Source organism: Charadrius vociferus, unplaced genomic scaffold (assembly GCF_000708025.1).
Source record: "Charadrius vociferus isolate BGI_N301 unplaced genomic scaffold, ASM70802v2 scaffold251, whole genome shotgun sequence".
NCBI classification, from domain to species: domain Eukaryota; kingdom Metazoa; phylum Chordata; class Aves; order Charadriiformes; family Charadriidae; genus Charadrius; species Charadrius vociferus.
The window spans coordinates 1,862,061-1,878,606 of NW_009646963.1; the positions used below are offsets into that span (position 1 = coordinate 1,862,061).

General features: G+C 40.6%; 1 protein-coding gene across 1 annotated transcript in view; it reads right to left on the reverse strand.

The window, feature by feature from the left end:
* Window positions 1-1,338: 1,338 nt before the first annotated feature.
* EP300 (E1A binding protein p300) overlaps window positions 1,339-16,546 on the reverse strand; it is a 62,726-nt gene continuing 47,518 nt past the window's right edge. The window contains 10 exon segments of the mRNA XM_009895250.1: window positions 1,339-4,010; window positions 5,329-5,610; window positions 6,101-6,262; window positions 8,320-8,484; window positions 9,159-9,324; window positions 11,103-11,216; window positions 11,637-11,783; window positions 12,137-12,287; window positions 13,907-13,974; window positions 15,054-15,131. Coding sequence (XP_009893552.1) covers window positions 1,767-4,010; window positions 5,329-5,610; window positions 6,101-6,262; window positions 8,320-8,484; window positions 9,159-9,324; window positions 11,103-11,216; window positions 11,637-11,783; window positions 12,137-12,287; window positions 13,907-13,974; window positions 15,054-15,131 — 3,577 coding nt within the window. The 3' untranslated portion in view covers window positions 1,339-1,766.

Genomic DNA, 16,546 nt, shown 5'->3' on the forward strand with positions numbered 1-16,546 from the left:
ATTCCTGCTCAGGAAATCCCCCAAAATATATATAGAATATATGGTAACCCACCACACGTGCCTAACATCTGGCAGATCACCAGACTGAACACAGGGTGATAGGGCACCCACGCGCTGCCTCGGTGCAGTGTCGATGGGACATCCACACAAGCTTACCTCATGCTCATGCTTCAGTGCCAAAAGGTGTACAATATATTCCAAGTGAAATAGGATTTTTTAATATCACATATCCAAACAATAGTTCTCATTTCAGAATGCAAAATAGGTCCTTTGAAAATCAGCTGCTCCCAGGCTGTGTGAGCAGGCTGGGGTAGAGCTGACTGGCACAACTGTTGAGGTCAGACCTCGTTTCTTTGGTAAGATACATGCCGGGAACAAACGCGAATGCAGAGTTGTACCAAAAGCGTCCGTTTAGAAGACTAATTATTACTCCATGTCCCTTATTAGAGATTTGCATTTTAAACCAGTCATATACATTAAATAGCTCTCCGATGTCTAAATAGTGAACATTTGAATGAAGTAGCATATATTCTGCTACCCCCACCACTTTAAGAACAAGCAACACATGTGGGAGAGAAGGGAAACATTAAAAACAGGCTGTCTGTCTCACACAGTTTATTTAACAATAGGTAATAAGAAATCAATTTTTAACAGTCTATACAGTGATCGAAAGTTCATATTTATAAGTAATCAACTTTAATTGCATGATTTACAACATTTGAGGGTTTTTTGCTTTCTATTTTCAAGTTTTACAGAAAGTGGAAGAGGGTGGGAAAGGGGCATGGGAGAGAGAAAGCAAGCATAAAGAAGAAACCCCAGGGACTTTTTCTCAGGTTAAAATCATCCCTTTGGAATTGTTTCTTACCCTCTTTTTTATTTTTTTTTCCTTTGTTAGATGTAAAAATAACGAAAAAAAATCTTTCAAGAAAACAGAAACCACAATATATATACTACATCCATTTGGCAGCTGCCCCTGTGTATTTGCAAAAATGTTGTCTTCTCTCTAAATGTACAAATTATTTTAATACTTGAAGTTTTTTTTTAAGCTCAGACTCTTGTATAGAAAATTCTTGGAGGACAAAAGTAGACTTCAGGAGGGGAATGAGTTATTTAATATTTTTACATTTTTCAAAGAATTGACATATTTCCAACCAAAGAGGAAAAGACTGGTATTTATTTTTATATATATATATTTATATATGTAATGTATTTTTAAAGCAACATTAACCCCTTTTGTCCTCCGGTTTTAGGAAAAGGTTCTCCTGTAGGTGTTTTTTTTTGTTTTGTTTTTTGTTGGTTTTTGCAGTGACATGAAGAAAAACCAGAATAGGGAAAATGTTTACCATCTGCCTCAGTAAATAATAACTATCAATATTACATATTTTCATTAATTTAAAAAAAAAAAAAAAACTATTGGAGGCACGAGTAGGGCATCCTTTGGTGAACAGCCAAAAGACCACCCTCTTCCCGCAACCTCCCCAACGCACACGAGGAAAAAAAAAAAACCAAGAAAAAGGACTGGTTATGATTCCAGCCATAACAAAAATATATTCTTTGTACTCTACTGTCCCTCAGGTTCGTTGTTGGTTTGTTTTTAAAACCACAAACTACTGCTGCAGAGTTCAGATGTGTTCCAGGGAAAAATGTTGTTTTAGCTAAGAAAGATTCAAAAAAATTTGTCTTCAGTACAAAAAGTCTTGAGAAAATAAGTTTTTTTTCTTTTCTTTTTTTATTTTTTTTTTTGCTCCCAAAATGCTACAATGTGTCTAGTGTATGTCTAGTGTACTCTGTGAAAGGTTTGAATTCAAGTCTGAGTTCTCAGAGCTGAGCCCCAGTTCCGTGGCGCTTGTACCATGGAGGCCTGCCATGCCGGGATTGCTAGCAAGCTGGGAAAGCATTGCACTCTGGTCCGGGCTGGCAAAGTGCCCTTGATCCATGGGGTTTGCCTGGGCAGCTACCAGTCCTGGATGTGGGGAGCTGGTCTGCGGGGAGACGTGGTGTGGAGAAGGCTGAGGTTGCATCCGAGGGGACGGGCTGGAATGGGGGGGCTGGGACTGGGGCCGTGGTGAGGGTACAGGCTGCGGAGAACGCACTTGATTGGTGAGCGATGAAGGGAGCTGCTGGCCCTGTAGGTGCGGGGACTGGGCCTGATTGGGGAGCATGTGCTGCTGGGGACTCATAGGATTAGGCTGAGCTGGGGACCCCATCTGCTGCTGAAGTAACCTCTGCTGGAAAGCCTGCTGCAAACTGGCTCCTGTCTCTGCACTCATCGCCTGTGGAAGCTGGCTTATTTGTCCCATGTTTCCTTGCTGCATCTGCTGCATGTGATGCTGCATTCGCTGCTGCTGTTGCTGCTGCTGCTGCTGTTGGGGATACCCGACACCCTGTGGCTGCTGAAATTGGTTGTGGTTGGCCATTCCCGGCCCCAGTGCTGGTCCTGCTCCCTGCTGCTGCTGTTGCTGCTGGTGGCGCTGCTGCTCAATCATCTGGTGCCGTCTCATCAGGAGATCTCGGAACTGGGGAGCCATCCCCGAGTGATTCATATTCATCTGCTGCGCCTGAGGATTCATCCCAGCCATGGCCTGCTGTGGCTGCTGCTGCGGCTGCTGCTGGGGCATGCTGGGCCTCTGCACTCCTGCTTGCATGGGGTTCATGTTCTGCATGGCTGGGTTGGGGTGCACCCCTCCCTGCTGCCCTTGCATGGCCTGCTGCGGCTGGAGCCCCGGCTGACCCTGGGGGATGCCAGGCTGACCCGCCATCCCCTGGGGGTTCTGAGACCCTGCATACTTGGCAGCCCGCTGCTTGATGAAAGCGGCCAGCAGCTGAGGGTTGGAGTGAAGGATGTTAAGCACCTGCTGCTGCTGCATGGGTGAGCTGGGAGACCTGAGAGTCCGCAGTAGGTTTTGTAAGGCCGCCTGGGGCAGAGGTGGTTGTTTGGGCTGAGCAGCGCCAGGTACCTGACCCATCCCTGGCTGAGGTGCCATATTCATCGGCTGACCCGGCTGGGCTACTGACATCATGGATGGTCTCTGCATTCCTGGCTGCAGCTGAGCTTGGGGTAAGCCCCCCTGCACCCATGGTGGCTGCTGCTGCATTCCCGCCGGCCCCATTCCTTGATCTATATGACCACCAGGACCTCTGCCTATCTGTGGAGGGTTCATTCCCATAGGCGGCATCTGGGGCATCTGGTGCTGAATTGGCCTTTGGAAGATCTGAACCTGTGCCATCTGACGCTGGGTCTCTGCTGCACGCTGTATCTGCATGGCCATTTCCACTGCTGCTGGAGGAGGACCCTGAACTGGTGGCTGAGGTGGCTGGGGTGGAGTTGGAGGAGTCACCTGGCCACCTGCCTTGCCCTGGGACACAGCACTGGGGGGCTGAGTTCTTGGCATGGTGTAGGGTGGCATGCTGTTGGGAGGTGCAGGTTGAGGCTGAGAGGCAGGCTGGGGTGGAGGCTGGGGTTGTGGGGTTTGCGGTGTTGGGGGCTGCTGGCCTGTTGGAGTTGTTGGGGTGGCTGGCGTTGGTGAGGGTAATCCTTGCTGCTGGCCTACCACACCGGTCCGCTGCATACTTGCCATCCTCCTTCGAAGCATCTGCGCCTGTTGCAGGCGGTGCTGAAGTTGCTGTTGGCGGAGCTTGTGTTTAATGTTGAGGCAGAAGGGCACTGGGCACTTGTTCTCCTGGCAGTGCTTTGCATGATAGCAGCAGAGAGCAATGAGTTGCTTGCAGATGGGGCACCCTCCGTTGGTTTTGCGTTTGCAGCCTTTGGTGTGCTGGACAACCCGCTTCATCTTCTGACAGGACGGCAGCGAGCAGTTGGCATTACGACACTGGCAGGCATGGACCAGAGACTGGATACAGCGCTGAATGCTCAGGCGGCGGGAATCACCAGGGCTCTGGGTGGTTGCAGTCTGCTGGTTGTTGCTCTCGTCATCTAGACCAAGGCCTAATTTTTCCATCTTGTGGTCATGGTTTTTAGTGTTATAGCAGGTGATGCACAGGTCATAATCCTGGAAAGACAATGAAGGAAAAGTTACCAGTGTTCCTGAAACTCCATACAACAAATAAATGATGTCATGCCACCTCAACAAATGACTCCCAGTCTGTTCAGGCAAATTGTTGCTCTAGGGAGAAATTCAATCTTTCGTACCATGTTGAGGTACTAGAGAAGGAATAAATCCAAATTATACCCAGGGAAAGTGTCTGGGTGCACGGGTGTCTGAAATGTAAGCAAATATATATATAGCTTGAGAAACAAGTTTGCTCTGAGCTAATAAGTCACACATTATTCAGCTAGGCCAGAAAAATCCCTTTTTTTCATGATAGGAAAGAAGAAAAAGGCAAGGAACAAACAGCTGCCCATCTACTGCTGTTTCAAAAGAGGACAAGAGTGGCAGGAGAGGTACGAATTTTCAAAGAATAAAGGAGAATGAAAGCTACATTTTCAGTTTTTAGGTGAGTTAGCAAAGTGTGCTGACAGAAGAATAGAGCGGCATTTACATTCTGTAAAAGCAACAGCACAGAGTTTGGGCTCAATAATTGATCTTTAAGAAAAAGATCCAAGTCCTCAGGATTCATTAACCCATAGGAAATTTAGAATTTATTTTCTGGTATATACAAGGAAATGGGAGCATAAAATTTTAATCAGAGCTTTTCAGAACTGAATCTGAGAAAGTAATTTACTTCCAGCAGGCTAAAAAACTTAAGTTACAAGCCAGATTCAAGGTTAGTCCAGCTTCTGGAGTGCACAGCATTGACCCAAACCACTGGGCTCGATCTTCAAACACACTGGTATTGCAAACAGTTCTTAAGATAAAACCGCTGTTTGCGACATTCTACAGAGAGACAACAGGGTAGTGCAAGAGTCACCCAAATACAGGAGTCCGATTTCTAGCACAGCAAAAGCTCTGTGTCAGTGAGCCAATGGAGAGTCCCGTTTACAGAAATACTACAGCACATCACCTCTGACTCTCGAAGAAGAAAGGATGCATTGCTTTTCAGAAAAATCAGCTGATCCTACCATTACAGCTCAAGCAATTGCCACTTCCCAACTGCTTAAGCAGCAGCACCTTAAATGCACTACAGGAAATACAATTCTACTTCAGTTCTCCACAGCGTGAAAGAAGATGACAAAAATCACACCAAGTAGCAGATTAGTAGAATTCCTTGTTACGGAAAATGTTTCTTCTCCTTTGCTTTCTGAACTGTCAGAGGACGAGCTGTACAGATCTTTTTCCACCAGTTAATGTTGAGAAATTAGTTCAGGTAAAGAGCACTCTGGGCACAGAGATACGGGGACACAAGCGGGGAGAACTTCACCAAGCATACCTCACAAACAGTGCAGTGCCATCTGGTCTCCACGTGGTGCTTGCACTCGTTGCAGGTGTAAACAAAGCGGTCTTGGCTCTGGGTATGCAGTTCCACCAGCATGCACATGGTTGACCACTGAGCCCTTCGTAGTGAGGAGAATTCCAGGTGCTTGTCTCTAGCAAGGGTTAGGAAAGCATCACGCCCATCCATCAAGTCACATGGAATGAGTGGGTCAGGCTCAACGATGGGAGGCAGGGAGTTGGCTGCAGGGCCAGCAATGAGACGGATGACAAAGAAGACCTGAAAAGTAGAAAGACTTAATACGCTAGCACTTATCAAGGTGTTTTCATTGCCAAACTTCATTACACAGAGCATATAATTCCAGGACCAACACTTGAATGATGAGCTGCCAGGGTGGTGTGCTTGTAAGGGCTGGGAAATTTCAAACCTTTGGGTGCCCTGCAGGTTTGCCTTCTTCAGAAGCATTAGGTAAGGCGCAGTGGACCAAACTGTAACAGTAAAACTGTTGTGACAATCTAGACTGTTAGGAAGTTCCATACGAGCACAGTTGTATTTATCTCCGCTACCCCCGCAGCAAAGGGCGCTCAGGCTTACTGGTACTTGTCTGGTGTGCCATTCGATTCTCCAGCCAAACCTGTATAATTTCAAGGTCCCTTCCAACCCACACAACTCTATGATTCTACAGGGCACAACTCTGAAGTATCTCTCAAAGCTTTGTACATCTCTCTACCTAAGTAAAATACATATTTCTCATTCTATTATCTCTTACCTCCTTGTGCTTCTCCATAGTGGCATACAGCTTTTGGGAGAGGTCATTGGACACATTGGGCATGCCAGGCTTTTTCTTATTGCCACGACTCAAGCTGCTCTTGTTCTTACTTGTCTTCTTATTGTTCTTCTTTTTGGCATTTTTGCTGTCTCCCTTGCTCACCTGTGAATTTTACAGGCATGTTACGTAAGGTATCTAAGTCACACCACATCACATCTTCTATAATTGCAGGACAAAACTCACCACACAATAATTTACTCTGAAGACACTTACCAGCATTCCCTAACACATTAAATTAATTCCATTAGAATCACTCCAGAAGATACCATGATCAGCAATACATAGTTCTAAAAATATTAAGAACATAAATGCTCAGGAGGTGCAAGGGAAAAGTTATTTACTGAAACCTGTTTGTCTGCTATAGTTGAACATGTAGAACCTCTTGGATAATCACAAAGGGATTCAGCAGATAGCTTCTCAACACAATTCAAAACTCAAAATAACTGAAAAGTACAACTAATATTGCACTAACCAGCAGTAAGAAAGACTTAATCCACCTAGATTTATTTGCCACAGCTCTGACAGATTTTTTTTTTTTTTAAATAGACTGCATTAAACTGATTTTGATATGAGGCTGTTGTTCTGAGTCCAAAAAGCATCAGTGGAGCAATTTCTAGTATGCCCCGTCCTCCCATCATATCCTGCAACAGTTGAACAAAACTGATCAGCTTAATTTCAGTTATAATCAATCAGCAATGAACAGTTTATTCCTCCATGCTTCTCAGAGGGCCCCTCAAAACACTACAGCATATGATGATCAAGGATCAAAGCAATTCTTACCCAAATAATAATTTTTCCTAAGCTTAAAATAACTTTGTCAGGATGGAAATTTCCAGTGAACGTGAATGACTATCGCTTTGAGAGTACAGTTTATTATTACCTCATTTTCAAGAAATGAAATATGGAGGTCAATAGAGAGTTGAAATTACTTTTAATAACAAAGGTTAAATAGTAATATGCTGCTTCCCCCACTGCAGGATTTTGGGGTCAAACTGCTGTGAAGGGTCAACTAGGTGTTGACCAGCTTCACCCACAGAGCTAGGTCAGATGCCTCACAACTGGTTTCTGGTATACTAGAAAGATGGGAACTTGCAGCTATGCTAAGCAGAAAACAAACCTTTAAATAATACTTTCTCTAGCAAGATGTTAGCTAATGCAAATTTGGTGTCAAGTTGCTGAATTCCCAGGTTACTCTTGTGCTTAGTTTATTCAAAGTCCTTGAAAGAAGGTATTGCAAAGAGCATCACAGAAGAACCACCTTTTTTGATCAAAAGGTCTTTTAGGAAAAAGATTAATTCTAAACCCCAACAAAAATTTGGCATCTAATAAGGTGACGAAGCAGCAATGTTTAAACAGTTAACTAAACATGTACTACTGTGTGAGCAAAACTACTAACTTTATCCTCGATTCACCACCTCTCCAATAAAAGCTCAGAAGATCCAAGGATGGGCAGATGCATAAATTCCACACCTGTTAGTTTTCAAATTTACTGTTGATTTAAGAGGCATACCTTTTCTTGCGATTCGTGGAATGTGAAAACACAGTTGTTGCACATTATGCAAAAAAATTGCACATGACACCAGCAAAAAATTTCTCTAGTTTAAGTAGCCCTACAACAATTCAGCAGAATTTTGTGCTTCCGGTCATCAATGCCCTAAAGGTTTCTACTAGAAAAAAACCTATACTGAGTAAACTACTAAATCAGAGCTCTCTTGTTACTTTCTCAGGATGTTCTGCTAAGATTGGTATCATAACATCTAAGTTAGAAAGAAAAGAGTTATTCACTGTCCAAAAGCTAAAGCTTAATAAAAAAGCTTCCAAGTCAGGCTGAGGTTGCTGCATGAATATTGATAATAATTGGATTTCAGCAGCAAAATATTCAACTAGCAACTGTTTCAGTCTAATTGGCTTTGGTAATTAGGTTTACAGCCATATGAACAGCCACTGCTCATACAAATGCATCTTAGTGGAATTTTAACTACCCTAATTTATAAAATGTAAAATTGCAATTTATCTTAGAGTGAGGCTAGAAAGTCAGTTGACCAAAAAGCCTAGCCCCCACTTGTTTTTTTTGTTGTTGTTTGTTTTTTTTTTCTTCAATTAGCCATAGGTAATCACAACTTTTACATTAGATCATGAAATAGCAGAAGCATTCTTACATCTGTGCTTTCATTACTAGTGTTTTCTTCTCTCTTCCGTTCTTCTTCCTCTTGCTCTAGTTCCTTAATGCTCTCCTCTAGAACATTAGGCCAAAAATCCCCTTCAAAGTAAGGCAGTTCTTTTGCACTTGTTAGACGATCTTCTGTTGCCTGCTTAAATATATCCTGAAAAAGAGCAACACAATTGGTTACCATCATTACAAGTCAAATAAGTAAAGGCAACCTCTTCAATAAATGATAAAAAAAAGGCACCAGCAGATCAAACAAAGGAGAGCTTAATATTTCGTTTTATGAGGGTGCATTCTAAGTGCAGATTTATTACTGCAGCAGTTACAGACAGTGCGCCAAATACATTTCAAATATTCCCACTCTGAAGAAATAAATCATTGCCATGTGGTAGACCTCAATATGCATACTTACCCGGTGGGACAATATAATAGTTGTATTGTTGACAACAGCTGAAATCCTGATAACTGTAAAGATTTTACATAATTCTAACTGTGTCAGCAGCTTAACCCTGTGATTTTATTTAACACCAGGAGATTACAAGATTCCGTATGTTTTCTTTGTATTAATGAAATTAAATTCACTCTCTTCTCTAGTATTCCTCAAGAATTTAGTTTGTTCTAAGGTTTCATTTCAAATCTCTTGCTAGAATGATTTCAGAAGCTACATGCTTTGAAGAGGATATATTTTAAGTCTAAACTTTTAGTGGTCATTTTTAACTTAAAACTAATACAGTAAACTCCAAGAATCAGACACAATGCATAAGGCAAGGAAGAAACCAAGACAAGACTGGTCAACACACCCTCCCCAATACAGACATACACTGCACAAACCTTGTAATCATGAACAATGCGCTCCGACACAGATTTGTCCAGCATCTTTTTGTACCACTCTTGCAGTCGTTTGGGTTTGGGTATCTTTTGGTCAGGAGGATGGCAATGGAAGATGTAGTCATCTCCTTCACTAGGTGGGCATGCCCAGATATGTCCAGTAGTATACCTAGCATCATTAGACACAAAAAAAAAAGTACATGTGGGCTCCGATGATTAATACTAGAGCTTGCTCTCCTCTCTGCCACGAGATGGAGCCACCACAAAGTTGGCTGGTGTTCCCAGATGGACAATAATTATAGCTCTCCAAGATTTTAATTCTAGGGTTCGTTCTGGCTTCATTCATGCAATACCCTTACCCTCTTTTCACTAATTTTTTAAAATTCATCACTATATGGAGCGTAGTTCATATAAAGCGTGCACATTTTCCAGTCTAGATAGAAATCAAAGCCTGATATAGACCTGCAATTGCCACCTCCCAATTAATTAAGAGAAAGATAGAGACTAGGTATTTCAGTAGTAAAAGCCTGAATTCTTTTTCCTTGAGACAGTGCAGTCATTCACTATCTAGCAACATTTAAAAATGGTATTTACTTAAACACACAATTCACTTTTCTACTGTAAATCCTGTTTTTTAACTTTCAGAATCAGTTTTAAAAGGTTTCACAATTATATCTGGGAATAAACAGTCACTGTAAACCTATGCTGTTGGGTCTACAATCAAAGTACTATGAAGACAGATTACATCCAAATAGTAGGCAGCTGCAGAGAATATAATATCACAAAGATCACTTCTTCATCCTCATTTCTTCTCTATTAGTTTTTTTGAAAAGAACTCCAGTAGGAGGAATAATCAGATCTCAAGTTAGAGAAAAATAAACCATCCTTGCCATGTTGAGAAAGAGCTCTGTAGAACCCTAACCGAACCCTGGGAACTGCAGCCAGTTGTCATTCCTTCTGCCCAAGAAGGGAGAGATAATACTGCAGGACCAATATTGTTTTCCCAAAATGAGAACCTGATGTTACCCATTAGCTCAGAAAACAGCATTAAGTAAGACTGAGGCCTGAGCTCTATGCAGCAATTTTACAGACTCACAGGTTAGAAAACACACAATAAAAAAGAGGCAGAAAGAAGCCTAACGTATGCCTTTGAAGTACTAAGGAATATATCATCTCACTGAGGTACTGAAGACAGTACCACCCACCTCCATTCTGACTTCCCTAATTCTTCTCATGCATCTACTCTAAACATAGTCCCTAACAATTTCTTCATGAATAACTCTCTGCTAAGCTACACCAGATACTTTTGAAAATAGATTGATGTTTACTTCACTGCCTTTTCTACTTCAATAATCACGGTCATTTAATTTCTACCTTTCTCATTTCTTCAGTTGTTCCGTGTTGTCTTTTGTGCTGTCCCAAATATACTCTCCTCTTTCTCTTCCAACTTTTCAGTTTCTCACAATTTCAACTACTTGTTCTATAAGAGGTTTCCTAGTGGCCTTACACAGCTATTACAGAGTTAAACAGTACAGACAGAATACACTCACCTTTCTCCTCATAAACATGGGTAAGAACTTACTTGCCATCCCAAAGGAATGACCTGATTAAAGCAGTGGCATTACACAAGGACTGCACTATCAACAAGGCCAGCAGAATTTTACAGTCCAGATAAAAAGGTTCATGTTTTCTACTTAGACTCAAAGAAGTTTTACTTAAGCCTGGAAACCTAAAAATATCCGAAGCATAAGCCTCTCCTGAAAAGTCTGCAATCCCTTTTTGTCTTTTCCCCTTTTCAACTAAACACAGTTGTTGCCAAGTTATTCTATCACCGGTTGATATTTAGGCACCATATTCAGCACAAGAGGATCTAGTAATTTCATTTGCAATAAGAACTACCTAGAACAAATGCTGTGCAGAAGAAAACATAAAAAAAAAATTACTTACCCTAGTTTCTTGACGTATTCTAGATATCCAATTAGTATTTCATGATAGACAGCAGTCCTCAAGCATTTAGGGCGGAAGAAATGAACACTATCAAGGTAAGATATATACACCCGCCTGAAAACAAAAAAAAAAGGCACGATGAGTAGCGGAGATTTCAAAGTAGTTCTGCAAGTTTATTCATGTTATTTTATATTTGAAACTTCCAATACAACAGCAATCTTCATCAAAGCCTCTGATCCTACTTCACCTCTAGAAACTCAACATTCTTCTGATATCCTAGCCTCATCTCTCTAAATCCAGTCCAATTGAGAATACTGGCAACTGCTCCCTTGGGCAACACACTCTGCCAGCCAGCAGCTCCAGTAAGAAGCAACTCTAACTGACATATTCGCTACAGAAGCTACTTTGTTTCTTGAAGCTAAGTGCACTAAGAGTCTTCGCATGTGCATCACTGAAGCTCTCTACAGAACTTCAGAAGGTTCACCCAACTGAGACAGTACCAAAATAAAATAAAACTTCTGTGCAGCTCTTTACCTTTGATTGGGTGGAGGGCAGTCTGAGCCATACTCCTGTACATGCATCCCAAAGAAGCACAAGTCTACACCATCAATTTCCTCAAAGGCAAAAAGCGCTTTTGTACGATAAGGGAAAGACTCAGCCATCTCTCCACTGTCTACAAACCTGCAGATTACAGAGGGTAAAGTTGAATACCAAATACATTCACATATTAGAGAATACATGTCACTAGATAAAGGCAACAACAATGATGGCTACTGTAAGTGTAACTTTAGTGCAATTTTAAAGTTAAATGCTTACAGACTACTCAAAATACAAGGCACCCACCCATCTATGAAAAAGATGATGCTCATCCCAACTAATTAATATACTGCTAGGACATCTGTTTTTCAAGAACTGGTCAGTGGTTAGGTTTTGAATACTACAACCTATTTTTTTGAAATAGTGGCATATAAGTAAATTCAAGTATCTTCCACCTGCCCCAGAAGAAAGCAAAATTGGAAATGAAAAGAACATACCTTGCTTTCATTCCTGGTTTTACTTCGACAGTTTTGTCAGATGCGTGTACCACCCTAACTGTAACTTCTCCTGCCTCAGGGTGATTCTGTCGTCTTAGGAAATCATTGACTCTGTTCTCCAAGAAGGTACCGAGTCTTGTCGCCGGTAACCCTGAAGGAGGAAAATATGGCTCTAACTATATACAAAACTGAACTGTTCAAATATGATTTCTCTATTCAGATGTTAATTGAAAAGTGAGTCTTAACGCATGCAGTATGTTATCATAAATTAAAGCTTTATGTCTAAACACTAACAGTTTGAGATGAGGTGAGCTGTTTTTCACTTGCAGGTATATTTATGGTTTATACATTATTTAAATGAAGAAAGAAACAGTATTTCAACCCAATTTCTATCTGTCATAGAAGTCAATCACAATTAAGGCTCCTCCTGAATAGAAGCTATCAATTATTTAAACCGCATTACAGAACACTGCTCTCAGTGCTTCAAGAGCAGACATTGCATTTGGAAGTGTAGTCTGTCTATAAAGCCACACTAGCCAAGTTAGTCTCTCTACTTACCAAAATAATGTATTTCAATAATGGGAAGAAAAAAAACTAAGTACAACTGTATCTGCAAGTAACATTCAGTTAGAAGTTTCTCATTTTCAAACAATCTTCATACAAAAGAAGTACAAGCATAACACTAGCTGACACAAAACCTAAAGCTGAAAGGGAGGTTAAGACTTCTGGTGTAGCCTGTCTCACCGCTGTCCATTATTTCTGGTACAGCTATGTATCTGCCAATCAGCTTTTCATTTTTTCCAATTGGACACGTAAAACATCACTATACTACGTTAAGTATGTACGTTAAGAATACATACAGGTTGCTAGAAACAAAACTTTTACAAAAAATGTAAAAGAACCCTTGTAGTCTTTCTGTATTCTTGGGGAATCTAGGAAGTTTTGATTTTGGAGATTTTGGAAAAAGACTCAGATGTTGAAACCGTTCATTGTGTGGTTTGCCTTCCAGTTGAAGAGAACACTTTTTGTGATTGAACTGTAAGCCATCCCCCAAATTTCAAGACAATTTCCAGTCTTTGATATAATCCTCCTCTTTTTTCCAAAGAAGGACCTTAAGTAGTAACTCCTTAGCACTACAGTTAATACTTGTTAGAATTTTGATGCTGTTGGTTGGCTGGGCTTTTTTTTTTTTTTACTTTTTTTAAACAAAAATGTAAATACTCACTGTTTGTAAGAAGTGCACCAACCTAAGAAGCTTCTGAAAGACTTGTTTTGTCTACAGAACAGATGGACAATGACTGCACATATTTCCTCCTACACTGCCTTCAAATCACCTGCCTTGAGCCAGAGAAAATGTCTATAGAGAGTTCTGTCACCAACTGATGCAACCTTTATCTCCACCAAACCTTTTAAAAGCAGCAGTAGTCATGGTGACTTGAACAGGTTATCATAAATTTAAGTTAGACTACAGTCACACAGCAACTATTTCCCAATGCTATTAACACTGCAATTGAGATAAAAGTATGCATATCTTGCATTTGCAGTGCTCTAAAACAGTCCATTAATGCTCTACAACAGACTATTAAACAACGACAACACCTGTGAATGCAAACATTTGGAACATCACAGAACTGATGTTCAGAACTAACTAAAAGTATCATCCTTTAACTCAAAAAAATTGAAATAAATGCAAAACGAGCATAAAAGCCACCTCTTCCCCATTCTTAACAAATTATTTAAGATTTGTTGATGCAAGTGTCAGAATCTTACTTTTAGCAGAGAATTTGTTCTCTTTCCTGGTTCGTCCTGTTTTCTTTAGGCAGCCATCACAGACAAAGCTGAAGTAAAAATAGGAGAAAGTGACAAAAACAGCCCAAGTCAGACCATAAAGTTCCTTAGCATCTTAGAAGCAAAATCTTTCACCAGATCTTATCCTGTCTGGAAAATACTTTAACTGAAATTTGAAATAAAAGACAGCACAAAGAACAAACAGTGCCAGCAGAAACAGCCCAACTGTTTCAGAGCTGCAGAAGAGGATCTAAACTCCAGGGGGTGCACCTCCAGCCAGTCACTCATGTCACCACCTGCAAGCCCAGGAAACAGCGTCTCCACTGGCAAGTCTAACAATATTGATTTCAAGTATTCTTTGACAAATAGTCTCAAGCTGCTCTCTCTGATGAAGATGAGGTACTGAAATGCATAAAGCAAAAGGCTCATTTTTTTCTAAACGCCCAAGTATACTGTAGCATGAAGCGATGGGCAGATCATTCCTCAGTTACAGGATGTCTACCGTCTTCTGCAGCAATGTAGATGGGACAACTGAATGGTACAAGTCATAGCTTTTTTGTCAAGAAAGGGAACATTTAAGCCATTACAGAGCTTTATCTACATATAATTTATCAGGTTTTTTTTAAAAGCTTTTAAAGCAGTCAGAAAAAACCCAGTATTTTTATCAAGAACTATGGAGTATCTAAAGACAAATAGATTGTTTTTAAGATTTAATCTCATCACTGACGTCACAAAAGTGAATTCACCTGTTAAATTCTTGAGTTGTTACAAAGTTTTTTTGAAGATGACAAAGCAATATGATTTAGAAAACAGAGCAGTATGAAATTGTTACCAGGACTAAAAACATCTTTTCACGATGGACTAGTATCTTTAAACATAAAGGGCTTAAACATAAGCCTGAAAGGCCCTCTTCCACACACAGGAATGTTAGAAACATTTAAGATTAGAAACAACTTCACATACAACACATATGATACGATGTCTAAATTTGATGTTTTCCTATATATTCTGTAAAATTTTCAGGTGGGAATGCAACTTCTTCTTAAATATAACCAATATAAGGAAGTTTATGCACTAACTCTAGTAAATCTAGCATATACTCTCTACGTAAGAAGGAGAAATTCCTCACCCAGAAGGCCAGATTATCTCATTATGAAGAACACAGATCTGGTGCATTTTTCTTCCACACTCTATACATTCAACAAATCTGTAGAAGGAAAAGAGGGGGATGGGAAGCAAGGTTAGTAGTATCATTACTTGCCTGTGTATTTTGTAACATTTTATTACAGGAGTACTAGCATTTAGGCTCTTGAGCCTTTTTAATAGATAGAGGACGTCTATGCTGAGAACAGTCTCCCCCATGAATTAACAATCTGTCAGCTCAAGTCAGGTAGACTATGCAGGGACACATTACTATTACCATTTGCTTGCCTTACTGCCATCTACTTCACTCATTTTTCAAGTTAAGCCATTTTAAGTAGAAAATCTGTAAACTGCTTGTTGCTATAACGAAGAGGAAAATGGATTCACAGGTGTCAAAAGGGAAGAACCAGGAGAAATAGTTGTCTGTTAGTTGCCCCACTATGCTAGAAGCCTCAGCTTCATTGCAAATATACTGCAGAAAGGCAGAAAGGAAGAAAACAGAAGCAACGTCAAAGTAATTTTCAGAAGTCTAGCAGAGATTTAAGGACAACTGAGGTAAGTGATAAGGTCTACTTCACAGATGTTGGTGAATATAATTCTTCAAAATACCTAAGGCTGCTTCATGTATCAGGACAATCTGACTCCTGAAAATGGCTATTTATAAAAGTCTGAGACTTTGAATGAATAGCTGTCATTTACGTAGGGCATATGGTATCATACTGTAAGTTAGGCTTGTATTCTAGCATTATGCTGTATCTTCACAATAACAAAAGGGAAAGAAAAGTTATGAATCAAGTTACTATTTTCTCCTTCCCACAGCTCTTGTAAAACAGAAGAACTGGCTGACCCTTATGCCCTTAGAAGGATGGTGTGGGAAGAATATATATCCTTTTTGCTCATTCATTTGGGAATGAAGATAATGTTTGTAGAGTAGCAGCATAGGTGTATAATGCAGGAGCATGTAAAGTGGCTTCAAAAAACCCCTCAGGAATATAAAGAAAAGCAGCTGAGTCACCATCATCTTAACTGTACTGAATGTCTACAGTTCTGCTTCCAGAGCAGTGTAGAAGAACCGGCTGATTCAAATTTAACAACTTTTCCTTCTACTACAGCTGGCTGTAAAATATGACAACTAGCAAAGTCAACAGCATCAAAAGAGCTCCTGCCAAATGACACAAATCAGTTCTGAGATTTAAGCATTTGCCACAGCAGGGCTTCAAAGCAGAGTTATGTGCGTTCATCCTTCCACTGAATCCCTGTTTAAGATGACAAAATGCACTAATTTCAGCCTGTACATACAGTATTACACATTTCTCAAGTACAGCTGTGGTGGTTTGGGTTCTCAGGACAGAATGCCAGATATGCTGCTTACTGAGCAGCCCTTACTGGCTAACAGATCTACATGAAATTTGGAATATATCGAAAACCAAAGCTGATGGTGAATGAATAACACGTCTTTTACAAAATAATTATAATGAA